The 21568-nt window shown below is 42.4% G+C and overlaps 1 protein-coding gene across 2 annotated transcripts in view; it reads right to left on the bottom strand.

The window, feature by feature from the left end:
• LOC140727656 (uncharacterized) overlaps positions 1-21568 on the bottom strand; it is a 124516-nt gene that overhangs the window by 58390 nt on the left and 44558 nt on the right. For both annotated transcript variants that reach the window (XR_012098892.1, XM_073045279.1), the window contains one exon: positions 1653-1884. Coding sequence is in view for 1 of the 2 variants with exons in the window: in XM_073045279.1 (XP_072901380.1) it covers positions 1653-1884 (232 nt within the window). In the remaining variant the exon portion in view is untranslated. The remainder of the gene's footprint in view (positions 1-1652; positions 1885-21568) is intronic.

The following is a 21568-nucleotide window of genomic DNA, read 5'->3' as shown; positions in this document are numbered from 1 at the left end:
CTAATCAACAAACTCTATCAAACTAGTTAAACATAACTTCCTGTAACAGATCCGTGCTGACGTTTTCTGATTAATCTGTGCACATTTAAGTGAAGGTTTATACTATCCCTCAGAATCGATGTGATACTTCCCCACTTCCTGAGTTAAACTAACAGACCTGTAATTACAGTTTATCCCTTCCTCCCTTTTAATACAATAACACAGGGTTAGCAGTCTTCTAATCCTCTGGCACCATTCCTGGAACTGGGGAGGATTGAAAAATGTTGGTCAGAGCCTCTGTTATTTCCTCCCTCGCTTCTTTTAACAGCCTTCTCTTAACAATCATTCTCCCAGGCCATCTGCAACCTCCTCCAGTAAGACTAGACAGACAGTATGACTTATTCCACATCTGTCTGCCTGAACAGGAATGTTACCAGTCGTTGCCAAGCAAGGTTGCTTCACATTTGAATTTTGTATCTATGGATGTATTTATTTATTTTGTGACATTTTAAATGTAGTGCAGCAACAAAACAATGCATTCTACATGATGTGTTGGTGACAATAAAGCTGATTCTGATTTAACTTGCTGAAGAAGCCAGTTTAGCACTCTGTATTAGGCTTGCTGGTGCCATTTAATCTGGTCAATGGCCCTGAGTAAAAGGGTAAATGCAGCTAAGTGGTTTACTTATTGCTCTTTCTCATAATCTTTTAAATCAATCACTTGAACTTTAAGGAGTTTTAAAAGTCATTTTTAAACTGGTAAACAATTCTTCAATGTGTAGAATTCTTTAATTTTATTTGGACTTTTTAAATGTTTTTGTCCAAAGACCGCTAGGAGATTCTGAGTTAGCCTTAGTACCTGATTGCCAGAGCCTAGCTGCTGTTTAGTAACAAGTCCAATTTGAAAGACTACTGCCGGGCACGGTGTGTTGCATCTTTTGGCCCTCCATTTTGAGGACAGGTTAGTGTGGGTGGGAGGATCTGTGGTGAATCGTTGAAAAATGGTTTCATACATTCACTTCAATTCAATAGTTAAGTGAGAGAATTGCTCATCTGAAACTGGACCTGTTCAAATTGGATACCAACTTGTGGAATTCTGCTTTTATTTACACATCTGCTCTCGACTTAAGATGCTGCAGTGCTGATGCACCATCAATAACTCTCTGAGATGTGAGGCGAGATATCGGCTTTTATTGGCTGGAAGAAAGAACAAGCAGAAATTGACCACCACACTGCATCCTGGAGACTGAGGCCGGGGCGGAGTCCCCAATCACTTTTATACCGGGGTCTGTGGGAGGAGCCGCAGGAGCAGTCAGCAGGGGGCGTGTCCAGACAGGTATATGTAGTTCACCACATTCACCCCCCCTTTGTTTTAAAAGAGAGTCCCCATGGGGCGAAGTTTCTTACAAGTATATTTACAGGTTAAGTCTATCAGGTGGTCGAATCTGTCACTGCGATCTACGTAGCACCGGCTGTGATTGCACCGGAGATGGTGGTTGCACTGGTTCCGGCCTGACTGGAGGTGTCAGCCCACTAGGCGTCAGTGATCCCTCACGTGTGTGCGAGGCACCTGGTATATACGTGTACGAGACGCCCGGTATAGGAGTGTCGTGAGGAGTCTGTGTAGGGCTCGGTGTGCGCGGTGTCACCTCGGGTACAGGGTTCATAGTTACCGTGGAGTGTTCGGGGTCGTGGTCTGCTGCTCCTGCGGGCGCCAGGTTGCGGACGGAGACCGTGTCCTCCCGCCCATCAGGTAAGACCACGTAGGCATACTGGGGGTTCGCATGTAGTAGGTGAACCCTCTCAACCAGCGGGGAGTATTTATTGCTCCTCGCATGTTTCCAGAGCAGCACTGGCCCTGGGGACGTCAGCCAAGCCGGTAGGGTGGTCCCAGTGGCAGACTTCCTGGGAAAAGAGAAGAGGCGCTCGTGAGGGGTGGCATTGGTGGACGTACATAACAGGGAGCGGATAGAGTGGAGTGCCTCGGGGAGGACTTCCTGCCATCGAGAGACCGGCAACCCTTTTGACTTAAGGGCTAAAAGTGTGGCCTTCCACGCAGTGGCATTCTCCCTCTCCACCTGTCCATTACCCCGGGGATTATAGCTCGTGGTCCTACTAGTAGCAATGCCCCTTGCCAGCAGGTACTGGCGCAGCTCGTCACTCATAAAGGAGGACCCTCTATCACTGTGGATATAGCAGGGATATCCGAACAGAGTGAAGAGCTGGCGCAGGGCTTTTATGACGGACGTGGCAGTGGTGTCGGGGCAGGGGATGGCAAAGGGGAACCGCGAGTACTCGTCGATAATGTTGAGAAAGTAGACATTGCGGTCGGTGGAGGGAAGGGGGCCCTTAAAGTCAACACTCAGTCGCTCAAAGGGGCGGGTGGCCTTGATAAGTTGCGCCTTTTCAGGATGGTAGAAGTGCGGTTTGCACTCAGCACAGACTTGGCAGTCCCTGGTCATCGTCCTGATGTCCTCAAGGGAGTAAGGCAGGTTCCGGGCTTTCACAAAATGGTAAAATCGGGTGACCCCCAGGTGGCAAAGATCTGCATGGAGGGCGTATAGCTGGTCGAGCTGTGTGCTGGCACACACTCCCCGGGATAGGGCATCAGGGGGCTCATTGAGCCTTCCAGGCTGGTACAGGATGTCATAGTTGTAGGTGGAGAGTTCTATTCTCCACCGCAAAATTTTATCATTTTTGATTTTGCCCCGCTGTTGGTTGCTGAACATGAACGCAACTGAGCGCTGGTCGGTCAGCAAGGTGAACCTTTTGCCGGCGAGATAGTGCCTCCAGTGCCTAATAGCTTCCACTATGGCCTGGGCTTCTCTCTCCACCGCAGAGTGCCGAATTTTAGGGCCTTGAAAGGTACGAGAAAAGAATGCTACTGGCCTGCCTGCCTGATTGAGGGTAGCAGCCAGCGCGAAATCGGAGGCATCACTCTCTACTTGGAAGGGAATGGTCTCGTCCACCACATGCATCGTTGCTTTGGCAATGTCCCCTTTAATGCAGCTGAAGGCCGCGCGGGCCTCGGCAGAGAGGGGAAATGTGGTAGACTTGACCAGGGGGCGGGCCTTGTCTGCGTAGACAGTGTTCACCGGCCGCAGGTACTGTCTTTTGAGGGCGTCCAGTGCCCCTTGGTAGGTCGGCAGGTCCCTGATAAGGGAGAATACTTTCGGACTTACTCTTGATAGTAGGATTTTGTGCATTGTGGCAGGCTCAGTCACTGGAATTGCTTGCAAGTATGATTGGAAGGATGCAAGTCAGAGTTCAAAGGCAAGAGCTGCTTCTGGAGTTTGGGGGTCAATGTCTAATTTTTCCGGACGTAAAATGCTTTCCATGTTTTAAAACTTCCAGCCAATAAAATTGATGCACCATCAATAACTCTCTGAGACATGAGGCGAGATATAGGCTTTATTGGCTGGAAGAAAGAACAAGCAGCATTTGACCACCACACTGCATCCTGGAGACTGAGGCCGGGGCGGTGTCTCCAATCGCCTTTATACCGGGGTCCGTGGGAGGAGCCACAGGAGCAGTCAGCAGGGGGGGCGTGTCCAGACAGGTATATGTAGTTCACCACAAGTGCATAAGTAATGATGATTGCTCCTGGTATCATTGTAATTTTGGCAACCAATAATGCACTATTGTTCAGACACACCAAGACTTGGAGGTTCCACTTTCTGATGTCAACGTGCTGAATGAAGTATCAACATAAGCCTTATACTGCTTTAAGAAAATTGCATACAAGGACAACACCAAAATGGAGGCAATTTGATCATTCCCTGTCAATTAAGTTGTGTGATCATAATGAAGTCCTTGGTCATCAGTTTTCTGAAAATCATTGTTCATCCTTTCTATAGTGGGGCAACCAGAAATGCATACAACAGTCCAAGCGGTCAAACCGAAGTTCTATATAGCTGCAACATGATTTCCTTACTCTTATGCTTCCTATCCTGTTCAGTGAAAGCAAGCATGCTATTTACCTTCTGTCCCACCTTATATATTTTCAAGGAGCTATGGACTTGGACCCCATGATTCCAAAATCAAATGATGCTTGAAAATATTGTGTCTTATATCACTTTGTGATGTCCTTGACATATGGTTGAAAGCAAAGCACGTAATTATTTTTGAACACTATCAGCTTTGTTATTTGGGCAAGTTCTGTACAAGATCTCACAAATACAAGATAATGTTCAATTAATTAATTTTGTGGTGAATATTAGTTCAGATTGAAAGCAATTACTTCCAGATCTTTAATAGCAATTATTAAACAACTAAATGCAAGTATAAAGTATAAGTTATTAGCTTTTTGTGCCCTGGTAAAGGAGATTTTATGCCAGATTGTTAATCTGGCTGTTAGGAAATAATAGCACAGTTGCTGAATGGTGCTGGGATTCTTTTACCCTTGTCGTGTAGCCAGGACCTTTGTCCACTCTCACCAGATGAGATTGGCGCTGGCCAGCGTAACTGTGGCACGTCCATTGCATCAACAACAATCCATCACCTCCCATATACTGCTGTCAGTCTACATTTATTTTGCAATACCAAGCAGAGATACAATCCTCAAAATAAGGGTTTGGAAAATATTTATATGTTTTGTTGAAGGAAAGCTATAGATCTGAAATATCCAGGGAGAACTTGTATTCATAGATTCTTCTGAATTATGCATCAGAACATGTACTTCTAACAAAAGAAATATTTTGTCAAAACTACTATTCATGCTTCCAGTGGAGTACTACCATGGAATACTTCTAGAATGTTTTATATTTTAACCAATTAAATATGCTACCGGGAGAACTGCACAGAATTTTCAATCCAGTTCCCTTGTTGTCAAATGTTTTGGAAAAAATATATTCTTTAGGATTTTGTGTTCCAGGTTTTTGCAAATATACAATGCACTCAAAATAACGGGTAACACTTAGCTCCTTAGCTGTGTTAAAGGGGGTAAGCAGACGAGGTTTAATCATAAAAATATACATTTACATAGCATGTATTATAAAGAGCTTCAAATAACAATAATTACTCCACAATCAAATGATATTTAGAAAATGAGGCAATCTTTTTGCCTACATTTAGGTCCCACCAATAATCAAATGATTAACGTGTAAATTAGAATATTGGTCACTACCACTTCAGGAACTGTGACTTGTTAGGCCAATACGATACAATTCTGTACAGAAACTTATAGGAGACTGCATGTATAGTTTGAGCAAAACATTGAAAGAAATGCTTTATTGCACAATGTCAGTTACTTGTTCAATAAAATACCTTTGCCTGTTAATTTGAATTACTGGCTACCCTGCACTATCACAAAAGAAGATGAATTTAAAAGTTGATCTACAAAAGAAGGTTAAAGTATTTGCATAAACAAATGACTGCTGATGCGGTAGGCCTGCGAGAAAGCTTCGTTGCAATTGCCAGGAGCAGAGAGCAGCCACTACAAATTTTGCACAGGGATTTGTGCAGGACCTGAATGCCACCCTTCCCAGTGCAGACGTGGTGGAAATACACATTGGGGTCCCTGTGGAGTCAAACCCGAGCCAGCTGATGGCTGCTATCCCACTTCTGATTACAGGGACAATCTACTCAACAATGGGCACTGTAATGAAAGTTACGACTTACGAGTTCCAAATGCTGAAATCGTGTCTCTGGTTGTCTGTGCCCGAAAGCTGATTGCATTCCAGGAATCTGACCTTCAGCAGAATGCACTACTCCGGGTCAGGACAGTGTATCTGTGGAATACGAGTCTGCTGAATCCTCACCGGATGAAAGCACTCAGGATCCCACTGTTACCATTCCCCCAGTCTCCTTGGAGTTGCCCAGGTTGCAGCCATTCATGCAAGGAAGGTTATTTAAGGAGAGAGCTGCACAGCCATCGTCCTTCAAGGCCTTCCGCTGTTTTCCATCGGACATGTTCCAGCCAGTGGTCAGGCAATGTGTGGGAATACTAGAACAGGCTCATAGAAATCAGAGACTATGGGAATCCTCAAATGTGACTAGTGACATTTCTATACAGCTCAGTTTATTTCGTTTATAAAAAAGTACTTTGGTATCTTAATTTTCTATCTGCTTTTATATTTGCATTGTGGTGAAGTACATCCTGTGATCTCCGGCAGTGAGAGGAACAGAATCAGTTTTGGGTCTGAGAATATGTGGTTAAATTTATTTGTATTGCAGTCTCCAGCCGTAATGGTTGTCTGTGCCGCTGGATCCAGATCTCTTCTGCTGAGAGAGTGGGATTGCCCCTGTTCCACTTAAAACTCCATCACGCACAGGTTTCTTCGAATCCGAAGGACTGCCACCAATTGCAGTCCAATGATGTTAATGATGTTCAATTGCTATTCAAACACAGATATTATCAGCTGCAGTTGGCATCCTCGCTCCTCCCTGCTCCACAACTGTTTGTCATATAGTTAGCGGTAAAGAGCAACTTTTCGCAACGACTCAGTCAGTCTGTGGTCACGTTTTGCTTAGCGACAAGGGTCCTTTGGAAAATGAAGGCCCTGTAACCCGTTGCCAGGAAATCAGGCATTGTCTTGGATAACATGACGCAGAAGCTGATTTTTCAGGAAATGGAATCTCTTCCCATTACTATTCACCTCTGAGTCACAAAGCAGTGTAGAAAGAATCAGTGGTGTGCTGCACCGTGGTCGAGTTGGCGATTGTAATGAAGCCAAACGCTTGCTCCACCTGTTGCTCCCTGTCAAGGAGAAATGAAATCTACTCACTGCTCTTTGAATGGATGATATCATTGACTTTCCTTATGCAACCAGGGATGGAAACCTGCAACTTATTGCAAGTATTTCTATTTCCAGACAATACAGTGGACCTCTTATTTTGAGATTATGAATTATTTCTTTCTAATTATGTGATTTGTGTGGCGGGGAGGAGATATGTCTCTAGCAAAGGAGGTGTAAGTCACTCCTTCCCTCTGCTAACCTGCAGGTCACCCTTGGGCATGGTGTAGCACCTGCTTAGCCCGCCTGCCCCAAGTCTTGGTTATGCCACCGCTGACGACAGGCAGACAAGCTCTGAAGAGTATCATTAATGGCTGAGGTCAGTCATCTTGTAAAGACACTGCCCCTAAAGAAGGCAATGGCAAACTACTTCTGTAGAAAAATATTGCCAAGAACAATTTTAGTCAAAGACCATGATCACCCACATCATACAACATGGCACATAATGATGATGATGAATTATGTGATACATTGTCAAATAGAGCATGCTCCATTAATGCGAGATTAATTGTTACAGAAAATTAATCTGTAAATTCATCCTTTGATAAGACAAGAGCCTTTTTTGAAGATTATTATGAACACTAGAGATTCTACAGTTGTTGGAAATCCAGAGTAACAGACACAAAATGCTGGAGGAACACAGCTGGTCAGGCAGCATCTATGAAGAGGAATGAAGAGCGAATGTTTTCAAAGCTCATAAAGTTCAAAATTCAGAGTATAATTTACTTTCAGAGTACATACATGTCACCACATACAACTCTGAGAATCTTTTTCTGTGGGCAAACTTTGCAAATCCGTAGAACGGTAATTGTAAACTGTAAACATCGGGAACTATGAACTGTAAACAAACTGCAAATGTAGATATAAATAAAGAGCAATAAATAGTGAGTATGATATAACAATATAACAAACTCCTTAAGTCAGTGTAGTTAGATCATAAGACCATAAGACACAGGAGCAGAATTAGGCCATCTGGCCCATCAGGTCTGCTCCGCCATTTAATCATAGCCGATCCTTTTTTCTATCTCCTCTTTAACCCCAGTTCTCGGCCTTCTCCCTGTAACCTATGATGGAGTACCCAATCAAGAACCTATCAATCTCTGCCTTAAATACACCCAACAACCTGGCCTCCACAGCTGGGTGTGACCACAAATTCACCACCCTTTGGCTAAAGAAATTTCACCTCATCTCTGTTTTGAAAAGGTGCCCTTCTATCCTGAGGCTGTGCCCTCTTGTCCTCGACTCTCCCACTATGGGAAACATCCTTTCCACATCTACTGTCTAGGCCTTTCAACATTTGAAAGGTTTCAATGAGATCACCCCTCATCCTCCTGAATTCCAGCAAGTACAGACCCAGAGCCATCAAACATTCCTCATATGATAACCCTTTCATTCCTGGAATCATCCTTGTGACCCTCCAATGGTCTCTATCCAATGCCAGCACATCATTTTTAAGATGAGGGGCCTAAAACTGTTCACAATACTCAAGGTGCCAGTGCCTTACTCCCTTTTGTTCAAGAGTCTGATGGTTGAGGGGTAGTAACCGTTCTTGAACCTGGTGGTACGAGTCCTGAGGCACCGGTACCTTCTACCTGATGGCAGCAGTGAGAAAAGAGCATAGCCTGGGTGGTGAGGATCTTTGATGATGGATGCTGCTTTTCTACGGCAACGTTTCATGTAGATGTGCTCAAAGGTTGGGAGGGTTTTATCTGTGATGGGCTGGGCTGAATCTTTGTAGGGTTTTCTGTTCAAAGGCATTCGTGTTCCTGAACAAGGCCGTAATGCAGCCAGTCAGCACACTTTCCATCACACATTTATGGAAGCTTGCCAAGGTTTTCAGAAACATGGTGCACCCCCACAGGCCCCTGAGGAAATAGAGGCACTGGCGTGCTTTATTCAGACCAAAACGTTGGCTGTTTATTTCACTCCATTGAAGATTATACTTAAAACAAGGTTTTCTAAAATAATTCCCTCTGGAATTACATTTCTGCTGTTAGTTTTCCTATAAACTACTTCAACCAGTAGTTTTGTCCCATTTTACATCTTACCATCCACAGTGGTTCTACTTCTCATTCCTCTTCACAAAATCATCCTCTACAACGGTCCTCATTTCTTTCTTTATTACCAGCTGTTCTCACTCATCCATGTCCTTTTTTTCTGTTCTTTCTAATATATACTTTCTAGGTTCCTTCTAATATATATTTACAGCTCTGGTCACCATACAGACATGTCTCTGTTCTCATTTATTTCTAATTGGGTTGTTAGTTTATCAATATTTTAATTAATGCTTTGTGTATTCAGATATAATAGCTTTAATTACCATTCATTTCTTGAATTGATGCTATTTACTTAGGCACCATCTGTTCCATTCTGTCTCACACTGTTTATCCTTATCCAAATTGCTGCTTGTCATTTAAATTTGTAACCCTCCCCGTCTGTGATCACTGTACCACAACCTTTAGATTAAGTTATCAATGGAGGTGAAACCCTGTGAAAGAAAAATCTCATTGTAGGGAAATGAGGTGTTTGCAATTTAAAGATGAATTTCATGTCTGATGACAATCAATATTATTCCTAAAATTTATTTAAGATATAAAAGTTTCCCTTGTCTTATGTAATGGCGAGATGTACCCCAGGCTATTGTGGGAGGTGAGGGAGGAGATTGCTGAACCTCTGGTGATGATCTTTGCATCATCAATGGGGCCGGGAAAGGTTCCAGAGGATTGGAGGGTTACGGATGTTGTTCCCTTATTCAAGAAAGGGAGTAGAAATAGCCTAGGAAATTATAGACCAGTGAGTCTTACCTCAGTGGTTGGTAAGTTGATGGAGAAGATCCTGAGAGGCAGGATTTACGAACATTTGGAAAGGCATACTATGATTAGGAATAGTCAGCATGGCTTTGTCAAAGGCAGGCCATGACTTACAAGCCTGTTTGAACTTTTTGAGGATGTGACTAAGCACATTGATGAAGGTAGAGCAGTAGATGCAGAGTATATGGATTTCAGCAAGGCATTTAATAAGGTACCCCATGCAAGGCTTATTGAGAAAGTAGGGAGGCAAGGGATCCAAGGGGACATTGCTTTGTGGATCCAGAACTGGCTTGCCCACTGAAGGCAAAGAGTGGCTGTAGATGGGTCATATTCTGCATGGAGGTCGGTGACCAGTGGTGTGCCTCAGGGATCTGTTCTGGGACCACTACTCTTCGTGATTTTTATAAATGACCTGGATGAGGAAGTGGAAGGATGGGTTAGTAAATTTGCTGATGACACAAAGGTTAGAGGTGTTGTGGATAGTGTGGAGGACTGTCAGAGGTTACAGCTGGACATCAATAGGATGGAAAACTGGGCTGAGAAGTGGCAGATGGAGTTCAAACCAGATAAGTGTGAGGTGGTTCATTTTGGTAAGTCAAATATGATGGCAGAATATAGTATTAATGATAAGACTTCGCAGTGTGGAGGATCAGAGGGATCTTGGGGTCCGAGTCTGCAGGACACTCAAAGCTGCTGTGCAGGTTAACTCTGTGGTTAAGAAGGCATATGGTGTATTGACCTTCATCAATCGTGGAATTGAGTTTAGAAGCAGACTCTCACAGCTACCTGGACTATTCCTCTTCCCACCCTGTCTCTTGCAAAAATGCTATCCCCTTCTCACAATTTCTCCGTCTCCGCCGCATCTGCTCTCAGGATGAGGCTTTTCATTCCAGGACAAAGGAGATGTCTTCCTTTTTTAAACAAAGGGGCTTCCCTTCGTCCACCATCAACTCTGCTCTCAAACGCATCTCTCCTATTTCCTGCACATCTGCCCTCACCCCATCCACCCGCCACCCCACTCTGGATAGGGTTCCCCTTGTCCTTACCTACCACCCCACCAGCCTCCAGGTCCAACGTATAATTCTCCGTAACTTCCGCCACCTCCAACGGGATCCCACTACCAAACACATTTTTCCCTCCCCCCCCTTTCTGCTTTTCGCAGGGATCGCTCCCTACGTGACTCCCTTGTCCACTCGTCCCCCCCATCCCTTCCCACCGATCTCCCTCCTGGCACTTATCTTTGTAAACGGAACAAGTGCTACACCTGCCCTTACACTTCCTCCCTCACCACCATTCAGGGCCCCAGACAGTCCTTCCAGGTGAGGCGACACTTCACCTGTGAGTCGGCTGGTGTGGTATACTGTGTCTGGTGCTCCCGGTGTGGCCTTTTATATATTGGTGAGACCTGAGGCAGACTGGGAGACCGTTTCGCTGAACACCTACGCTCGGTCCGCCAGAAAAAGCAGGATCTCCCAATGGCCACACATTTTAATTCCATGTCCCATTCCCATTCTGATATGTCTATCCATGGCCTCCTCTATTGTTAAAATGAATCCAAACTCAGGTTGGAGGAACAACACCTTATATACTGGCTGGGTAGCCTCCAACCTGATGGCATGAACATTGACATTGCTAACTTCCGTTAATGCCCCTCCTCCCCTTCTTACCCCATCCCTGACATATTTAGTTGTTTGCCTGTTCTCCATCTCCCTCTGGTGCTCCCCACCTTTCTTTCTCCCGAGGCTTCCCGTCCCATGATCCTTTCCCTTCTCCAGCTCTGTATCACTTTCGCCAATCACCTTTCCAGCTCTTAGCTTCATCCCACCCCCTCCGGTCTTCTCCTATCATTTCGCATTTCCCCCTCCCCCCACTACTTTCAAATCTCTTACTATCTTTCCTTTCGGTTAGTCCTGACGAAGGGTCTTGGCCCAAAACGTCGACAGTGCTTCTCCCTATAGATGCTGCCTTGCCTGCTGTGTTCCACCAGCATTTTGTGTGTGTTACCGTTAACCAAGGAGTCTGTGGACCCCTGGTGGGGAACCCTGCTCTGTATCATGATGGATGGTAGGAGAGACACTCTTCACTAAAACAGCAACATAATTTTTGGTTACTACATACAATTTTTGGTTGCTTTCTTCCCATAACCATCTGTTGATGAATCTCTTCCTGTGTTAATGGGTATTCAAATCAGATTGCTCATCCAGTATTTCTGGAAACTTCATCACAGAATCGGCTGTCAAGTCTAATACTCATTTTTCCAATTGTATTGTTTTTATAATTAACAATTAAAAGTGTTAAAAATTAAAGAAGCATATTCTTCTTACTGTCGCTATTGTTTTTCTTCCAAAGTGCCTGCAACAATATTCACAAAATGAATTGTAAACGACAATTGATTTAGAGTAATCCCAGCGAGTTGTCAATCCTTGTACAAATCTGTTCTTTGATTTACTAATAGGATGTGGCTGCTGTTGCAAAGACCAGTATATATTGCCTGTATCTAATTGTCCTTCTACTGAGTGGTAATGATAGGGTATTTCAGAGAAGAATTAAAGAATCAAACACATTGCTTTCATTCTGTTGTGTCACGGGTAGGGCAGACGAGGGAAAGAACAGCAGAACTGCCAATAGCCTTCCCCAAAACAAACGTTCGGAGAACCAAATAAGCTTTTTATGATGTCTGATACATTAACAGTCAATTTAAGTATTAGTAGCATTATATAACAGATAATTTAATTTACAGAGTATAAACATTACATCTATGTGAAGACGTTTGAACTGTTTCACTCATCTAGATGCAGGGAAACTAGTCCTGTCACATAACACAATGTTAAATTTGTGATACTAGCAATGATAAAAGAGCCAAAACAGAAATAGATGTACAAACCTTTCCAGTGTTTCAATGTTAACAACTCCAAATCTAAATGAATCCTATTCTTACATGTATAATTTTAACCTGACCTTGCTGCACTTGTATGATTGCCTATACCGTATAAATACAGTACATTGTTGTATAAGTAGTACTCGGTCTGCGGGCAGTATATCACAGTACTGTTGCTCATTTAACCACTGCAGTTACTTGTTGATTTGAAATTCATACACCCAATTCGTCGCAATAAATCACAAACCCAAATCCAACTGTAAGTTTTTCAATACATTCTTTTGCAATAACATGCATAGAAATATAGAAACATAGAAAATAGGTGCAGGAGTAGGCCATTTGGCCCTTCGAGCCTGCACCGCCATTCAGTATGATCATTAATCATTAATAATCATTTAATTCATTATTATGTGACTTATTTTTGTACACCACCTGAATCCATAATTTTGCATAAAATGTACTGGATTTAAATTTCCCTCATGAAAATGGATTTTATAATTTTTTTTCTTTTCTTTAGGTGCCGTCAACAGTAAACCAATGAGTCACCACAGAGAGCTTTACAATTTAAAATCAAACCCACTTCTATATGGAGCATGCGAGTGACAAAGTGATATCCATTACAAGAACTCCTTCTACCTAGAGGTAGGGATACATTCAGAGGTCAGTGAGATGAATCATCCAAACATTGTCTGGAATAATCTTATTTTTTTCAGTCATGTTCTTTCTTGTCTTACCTCCTGAAGGCACTGACACAAGGTGAGTACTTCTCTGCAGATATCGCCAGCCCTCTGAACGAGCTGAAGAGTAAGTGGCAGCAGGCCCTTGAATGTTATTTTCAGAATCAGAATCAGAATTAGGTTTATTATCACAGGCATACGATGTGAAATTTGTTAACATAGCACTATTGTATGGAGAATGAAGCCATTTGTACTACCATCTTAATTTACAGTTTGCAGAATGATCAGTCCAGGAATCAAATTTAGGACTCTTCTTTAATATGGCTTAATATTAAATCAGTGGATGAATGACACTGTGTTATGTATGTAAATTAGTATACTATAATCTTTTATTTTTAAATATAGGGCCCAACATTACAATGTTGACTACATATTGAAAAGGATTCATTGATGGTAAAGTTCTTTAGAATGTCTTGAAATCCTTTTGCATCCAGAGATATTAAGAACAATTAAATCTCCTGAGACAAATAAACAGAACCCAAGGAAACTTCTGTAGGTATTTTAAAAATCATTCCGAAGGAAATACTGGATGTTGGGTTAGGGTTAGAAAGGATCGAATAATTGGCATGAATAGGGTATACATTCAGAATCTTTTCCACGGGTTGAAATGTCAAATGCCAGAGAGCATGCTTCCAAGGTTAGAGAGGGGAAGTTCATAGGCAACATGAGGGGCAAGTTTTTTTATGTAGGGAATATAGGTATCTGGAATGGGCCACCCGAGGTGGTAGTGGAATCAGGCTGCTTGGTGGCATTTAAGAGGCTTTTAGTTACTCATGAGAATGAAGTGGATAGGGGAATGATATACAGGAGGAGGAGATTTAGTAAAAATTGGCATCAAGATTGGCACAATATCATGGGCTGAATTGCCTGTCCCATGATAGTACACTGACAACCACAACACCCTACAGACATTTTGACCCACAACGTTATGCCAACAATATAAATCCACTTGTAAGATCAATTTAATCCTCCCCTCCTACACAACCTCCATAACCCTCCATTTTGCTTAATTAAGAGTCTTGTATCAGCCTCTACCACTATCCCCGCAGTGTGTTCCAGGCACCCACCACTCACTGTGTAACAAACCTGCCTCTGACAACTCCCCGAAACTTTCTGCCATTCATCTTAATTAGATGTCCTCTGCTATTGCCATTGCTGCCCTGGGAGAAAGCTGATGGCTGTCCAACCTAATTAAACCTCTCATAACTTTATACACCTCTATTTCATCACCTCTCAACCTCTGTCACTCCAAAAAGAAAGGCCTAGCTCATTCAACCTTTCCTGATGAAACAGATTCTCTAGTCCAGGCAGCATCCTCAAAATTCAAAGTTCAAAACAGAACAGAACCAGAACAGGGAGAAACCATTGTGCACTCCCCGTTCTCCCGATGATCCTTTGGTCTCAGCATGTTAAAATAACATGTGGGATGTTTTCAAGATAGTGAATCCAAGGAAAACATCAGGTCCAGATGAAATACCTGGCTGAGTATTGAAGACCTGTGCTGATCAACTGGCCAGTGTTTTCACAGATATTATCAACCTCTCACTCCGGCACAGTGTAGTACCCACCTGCTTCAAGCAGGCTTCAATCAAACTAGTGCCCAAGAAGAGCATGGTAACCTGTCTAAATGACTGTGCCCAGTGGTATTTACATCCACACTGATGAAGTGTTTTGAGAGGCTGGTGATGAAGCATATCAACTCCTGTCTGAACGGTAACTTGGATCTGCTCTAATCTGCCTACCAAACCAACAGGTCCACAGCTGATATCTTGTTGGCTCTTCACACAAGCCTGAAAGATCGGGACAATAAAGATGCATACATCAGGATGCTGTTTCTCAATTACAGCCCAGCATTTAACATCATCATCCCCTCAAAACTGATCAGTAAACTCCAGGACCTGGCTGTCAATAACTCCTTGTGCAATTGGATCCTGGAGTTCCTCACTTGTAGAACCCAGACAGTTTGAATTGGCAAAAACATCTCCTTCCATAATCTCCATCAGCATAGGAGCACTGAAGGTACCTAGCCCCCTGTTCTACTCGGTTTACACCTATGACTGTGTGGCTAAGTACAGCTCCAACACCATACACAAGTTTGCTAATGACACCACTGTTGTGGGCTGTATCAAAGGTGGTTATGAATCAACATACAGGAGGGAGATTGAAACTTGGCTGAATGGTAACAGCAACCTCTCACTTAATGTCAATAAGATCAAGGGACTGATTGTAGACTTCAGGAGATGCAAACCAGAAGTCCATGAGCCAGTAATCATCGGAGGATCAGAGGTGGAGAAGCTAAGTAACTTTAAATTTCTGGGTGTCACTATCTTGGAGGACGTGTCCTGAACCCATTATATAAATATTACTGTGAAGAAAGCACAACAGTGCTTCTGCTTCCTCAGGAGCCTGCGGAGGCATGGCATGTCATTGTAAACCGTGGCAAACTTCTATAGATGTGTGGTGGAAAGTGTGTGGACTGGCTGCATTACAGCCTGATGTGGGAACACCAATGTCTCTGAGTGGAAAATCCAACAAAAGGTCATGGATTTGGCCCAGGATACAACCCTCCCAACCTTTGAGAAGAACTACATGAAACGTTGCTGTAGAAAAGCAACATCCATCATCAAGGATCCTCACCACCCAGGCCCTGCTCTTCTCTCGCTGCTCCCACCAGGTAGAAGGTACAGGAACATCAGGACTTGCACCACCAGGTTCAAGAACAGTTACTACCCATCAACTATTGAACAAAAAGGGATAGCTACACTTATTTAAAGGCTCTGTTATATTGTTATTTTATACTCATTATTTACTGTCATTTATTTATATCTACATTTGCTGTTTGTTTACAGTTAATAGTTCCTGATGTTTACAGTTTACAATTCCTACTGTTCTACAGATTTGCAAAGTATGCCCACAGAAAAAGATTCTCGGGGTTGTATGTGGTGACATGTATGTACTCTGAAAATAAATTTTACTTTGAATTTTGAGCTTTATGAGCTTTGAAAACATTGGCTCTTTATTCCTCTCCATAGATACTGCCTGACCTGCTGTGTTTCTTCAGCATTTTTGTGTCTGTTACTCTGGATTTCTAACAACTGCAGAATGTCTTGAGTTCATAATAATCTTTTAAAAAGGCTAGGTAGAATAAGTTACCAAAATATGAATAAATTAGCCATCAGGTAGAACTTAGAACAATACAGCACAGTACAGGCCCTTTGGCCCACAATGTTGTGCCAACCCTTAAATCCTGCCTCCCATATAACCCTCCACCTTAAATTCCTCCATATACCTGTCTTGTAGTCTCTTAAATTTCACTAGTGTATCTGCCTCCACCACTGACTCAGGCGGTGCATTCCACGCACCAACCACTCTCTGAGTGAAAAACCTTCCTCTAATATCCACCTTGAACTTCCCTCCCCTTACCTTAAAGCCATATCCTCTTGTATTGAGCAGTGGTGTCCTGGGGAAGAAGCACTGACTGTCCACTCCATCTATTCCTCTTAATATTTTGTATACCTCTATCATGTCTCCTCTCATCCTCCTTCTCTCCAGAGAGTAAAGCCCTAGCTCCCTTAATCTCTGATCATAATGCATACTCTCTAAACCAGGCAGCATCCTGGTAAATCTCCTCTGTACCCTTTCCAATGCTTCCACATCCCTCCTATAGTGAGGCGATCAGAACTGGACACAGTACTCCAAGTGTGGCCTATCCAGAGTTTTATAGAATTGCATCATTACCCCGCGACTCTTAGACTCTATCCCTCGACTTATGAAAGCTAACACTCCATAAGCTTTCTTAACTACCCTATCTACCTGTGATGCAACTTTCAGGGATCTGTGGACATGTACCCCCAGATCCCTCTGCTTCTCCACACTACCAAGTATCCTGCCATTTACATTGTACTCTGCCTTGGAGTTTGTCCTTTCAAAGTGTACCACCTCACACTTCTCCGGGTTGAACTCCATCTGCCACTTCAGCCCACTTCTGCATCCTATCAATGTCTCTCTGTAATCTTCAAAAATCCTCAACACTATCCACACCACCACCAACTTTTGTGTCATCTGCAAACTTGCCAACCCACCCTTCTACCCCCATATCCAGGTCGTTAATAAAAATCACGAAAAGTAGACGTCCCAGAACTGATCCTTGTGGGACACCACTAGTCACAACCCTCCAATCCAAATGTACTTCCTCCACCATGACCCTCTGCTTTCTGCAGGCAAGCCAATTCTGAATCCACCTGGCCAAACTTCCCTGGATCCCATGCCTTCTGACTTTCTGAATAAGCCTACCGTGTGGAACCTTGTCAAATGCCTTACTAAAATCCATGTAGATCACATCCACTGCACTATCCTCATCTATATGCTTGGTCACCTCCTCAAAGAACTCCATCAGGCTTGTTAAACACGATCTGCCCTTCACAAAGCCATGCTGACTGTCCCTGATCAGACCATGATTCTCTAAATGCCCATAGATTCTATCACTAAGTATCTTTTCCAACAGCTTTCACACCACAGATGTAAGGCTCACTGGTCTATAATTACCTGGATTATCCTTACTACCTTTTTGAACAAGGGGAAACATTCGTCTCCCTCCAGTCCTCCGGTACCATTCCTGTGGACAATGAGGACATAAAGATCCTAGCCAGAGGCTCAGCAATCTCTTCCCTCGCCTTGTGGAGCAGCCTGGGGAATATTCTGTCAGACTCCGGGGATTTTGATAACTCCAACACCTCTTCTCCCTTAATATCAACATGCTCCAGAACATCAACCTCACTCATATTGCCCTCTCCGTCATCAAGTTCCCTCTCATTGGTGAATACCGAAGAGAAGTATTCATTGAGGACCTTGTTCACTTCCACAGACTCCAGGCACAACTTCCCACCTTTACCTCTAATCAGTCCTATCTTCACTTCTGTCAACCTATTGTTCTTCACATACTTGAAGAATGCCTTGGGGTTTTCCTTTACTCCACTCACCAAAGAAGGTACAAGTGCTTTAGGACTCGCACCACCAGATTCAATAACAGTTACTACCCCTCAGTCATCAGGTGGTCAAACAAAAGGGGACAGTTACTCTCATTTAAGGACTCTGTTATATTGTTATTTCATGCTCGTTATTTATTGCTATGCATTTATATCTACATTTGCACAGTTTGTTTACAGTTTCCTTATACTTATAGTTTCTGTTCTATAGATTTGCTAAGTATGACCACAGAAAAAGAATCTCAGTTGTCTGTGGCAATAGGTACATACTGTGATTGTAAATTTTACTTTGAACTTTTCACACTTTCCAAATGAATTCCATCTGCAACTTCTCCAGCCAACTCTGCATCATGTCTATATCTTGTTGTAACCAATGACAACCTTCTAAAATACATCCAACCTTTTTGTCATCTGTAAAAGAGCAGGGGCCCAGAACCAATCTGTGCAGAGCGCCATGAGTCACTGACCTACAGGCAGGTTACATCCCACTACTACCACACTGAGCATTCCATGGACAAGACAATTCTGAATCATGCAGCAAATGTTCTATGAATCTATGCCTCATGACTTGCTGCATGAGGTCACCATGGAGAACATTATCAAATGCTCTACACCATATCTACTGCTCTACCTACATCAATGTGCTTTTCAGAGCCTCAAAGAATTCTATCAGGCCACTCTTACTATCTCAAATAAGATTATGCTTTTCTAAATGCTTGTAAATCCTGTCCTAAGAATCTTCATCCACTGTTCTATACTTTATGCTCTAAGAGCCATAAAACATGCCATGACTGCAATATTGCAGTATTAATTGTAAATTATTTCCACTAAATTGAGCTTGATGAAAAATTACATTTCAGCAGCACAAGTAGGCAGCTACTTCTGACAAGTGACTCAAGGCAAGTGTTCCCAGTTTTATGTGCCAAAGTAACATAAAAAGGCACAAGTCATAAAAGTTTACCCTGAGAAGCAATGAAATCACAGTTTTGGAAAGTATAATGGAAATTTGAAAAAGTTCACCACTGAGTGGAATTTTTGGGACTGCAAGATGAAATATAGAACTGTTTCAGTTCTTAATCAACTATCATAACTTTTTCTGTTCTTGCACTTCGGAATTGTTCCTGTGTCTTTAACACCATTAACTGGTTCCTTCAACATTCCACCAGACCAAGATGCACAACACAGTACCTATAAATCACACACCACACATAAAGTAATACTACCCCAACTAAATTAACAAATAATGAGATATTTTCCGGAAGATTGACATTTAGCATAAGGTGCATTCATGACAGAAGTCAAAAGTTAAATGGTACTGTGATGGATATTCTCATGTTTTACTGAGCTCACTTTCCAAACACAGCAGCTGCCACTTGTAAGATAAAAGCAGTTCTAAGTAAACTTCCATTTAAAACTGCTTTATTTAACCTGTGGTCATACTTTGTAAATGGGAGTCAGTCTTCAGTTCTCAAAATGTAAATGAAAAACAGTAATCAGCCTGCAGTTTAAAACATAGCTTTGCAAACAAGCTCTGTAAATAGCATACTCTCTGTCTGTGGAAAGCAAGATGTTGGTCACTGCGCCTGGTTTATTTATTACTTGAGAGTGCAGTATAAGACGATGGGTTATTTAATTTGGCTTGTTTCAAAACAGAGAAGCTACTGTATGTTGTTTTGTTCAAAGAAGTTTGCAGACCAGATGAAAACAATCACTTAGCATATCAATAACTCATCTAATAATGTTGGAAGTTTTATGTACATATGAAGTTAGCTTCACAGCATTAATTGTGGAACTGTCTCTCTAAAAATCTTTAAAATCTTTTGTGTAAAAAGGTTTTCTGAGGTAATATCATGTATATGTGAAGTCACCCAAGTGGTAGAAACAGTATAATTGTAGAGAGCAGTTCAGGCTTCGAGGAATGGGCTAAAGAACATCAAGAAGCTATGAAAGAAAAATGGGGTGAACTGGAATCCAGAATCCATTCTTCTGGATTTAGTTTCTGTGATGGAAGATTTGTTCATCTGCACCATTGCTATGTCTTTTTAGTTTATCGGAATAGTACCTGTGATCTGGGAATCCCTTGTGCTTTGTGTTTTAGAGATACTTTGTGTTCTAGAAATGAGTTATGTGTTAGAAATGGTTTGTAATTTGTAAAGGTTTATGATGAAAATCCTCTGTGAGCTTTAAATGTGTTTTAAGAGTGTTGTTTGGATTTAAACTGTATCACTGAAAATAAATGAACTGTATTTTAAACTGCTTTGTTAGCTGGAAGTACCTTCTCCTTGGTGGGGAGAGAGAACACACTGTTCAAATAGTGGGTATTGGCAACTAAATGCATTGTGGAAAATAAATAGGGAAATGAACTCGTCCTTGAAGACTGGATAGTTACAGTACAATTTCCCTTTAGTGAGAGTACTTATGGGCTTAAGGTCTTCATCTGAGTTTTCAACGTTGCGTTCAGCAAACCCAGTACCATCGCAGTACAACGTTACTGATGTTTCATAAGTGATGAGACCTGGGTGGTGGCAGGAAGTTCAGTATTCTTACAGCCTAGGGAGGAAGCTGTTTCCATCCTAAGAGTACTTGCCCTGAAACTACATTGCCTCCTGCCTGATGGTAGGTAGTCAAAGAGATTGTGGGACAGGTGGGAGGGATTGTTGACAGTGCTTAGGGCCCTGCACATGCAACAATTCTGATAGCGATCTTGAATGAATGGAAAAGAGACTCAGATCATCCTCTCAACAGTCCACGCAATCCTTTGTAGGGTCTTGCGGTCAGATGCATTGCAATTCCCACACTAGACGGTGGAGCAGCTAGTCAGGATACTGTCAATGGTGCTTCTGTAAAAATTGGTTAGAATGGGGCAGCGAGAGGGATCATGGGGTAGCTTCATTCACCCAAAAACTGTTCAACTTCATCCGGTGATAAATTGAACTATTTATCCAATGAATTTAAGATGTACATATTCAAATGAAATCAGGACATGATGTCATCCTATGCATGTAAGCTGTTAGCAATTGTAGGACATTGATTATAAAGAAGTACTAGTAAAACAAATTAAACTGCACAAGACAGTAAGATTATTTATCAAATTAGACTATACATAGCAGTTTAAATAATTTATTTTGCTGGATTTCAATGATCTTCAGAAATAAGCTGTTAGAAAGTCACTTCAACTCATCATTTTAGCTAACTCTATGGACAAATCATTATATGTTAATAGTGGTAGGTTTATTTTATGCATTAATCAATAATATTTGAATCTCTCATGTAGGCACCATCTTAAATTACTAAATACAGACTCTAACATCAACAATACAAACTGGAGGTTCTTAATCGGCAGGGACACATTTTCATAAAGTACTGCTTGCACATCATTTCCCAAGAACCATATGCTATTGTTTCCTTGTTACTTCTGTGCCAGCCTTCAATCACTGAGGGGACT

The sequence above is a fragment of the Hemitrygon akajei genome, chromosome 5 (assembly GCF_048418815.1).
Source record: "Hemitrygon akajei chromosome 5, sHemAka1.3, whole genome shotgun sequence".
NCBI classification, from domain to species: domain Eukaryota; kingdom Metazoa; phylum Chordata; class Chondrichthyes; order Myliobatiformes; family Dasyatidae; genus Hemitrygon; species Hemitrygon akajei.
This window is presented reverse-complemented; position numbering and strand designations above follow the sequence as displayed.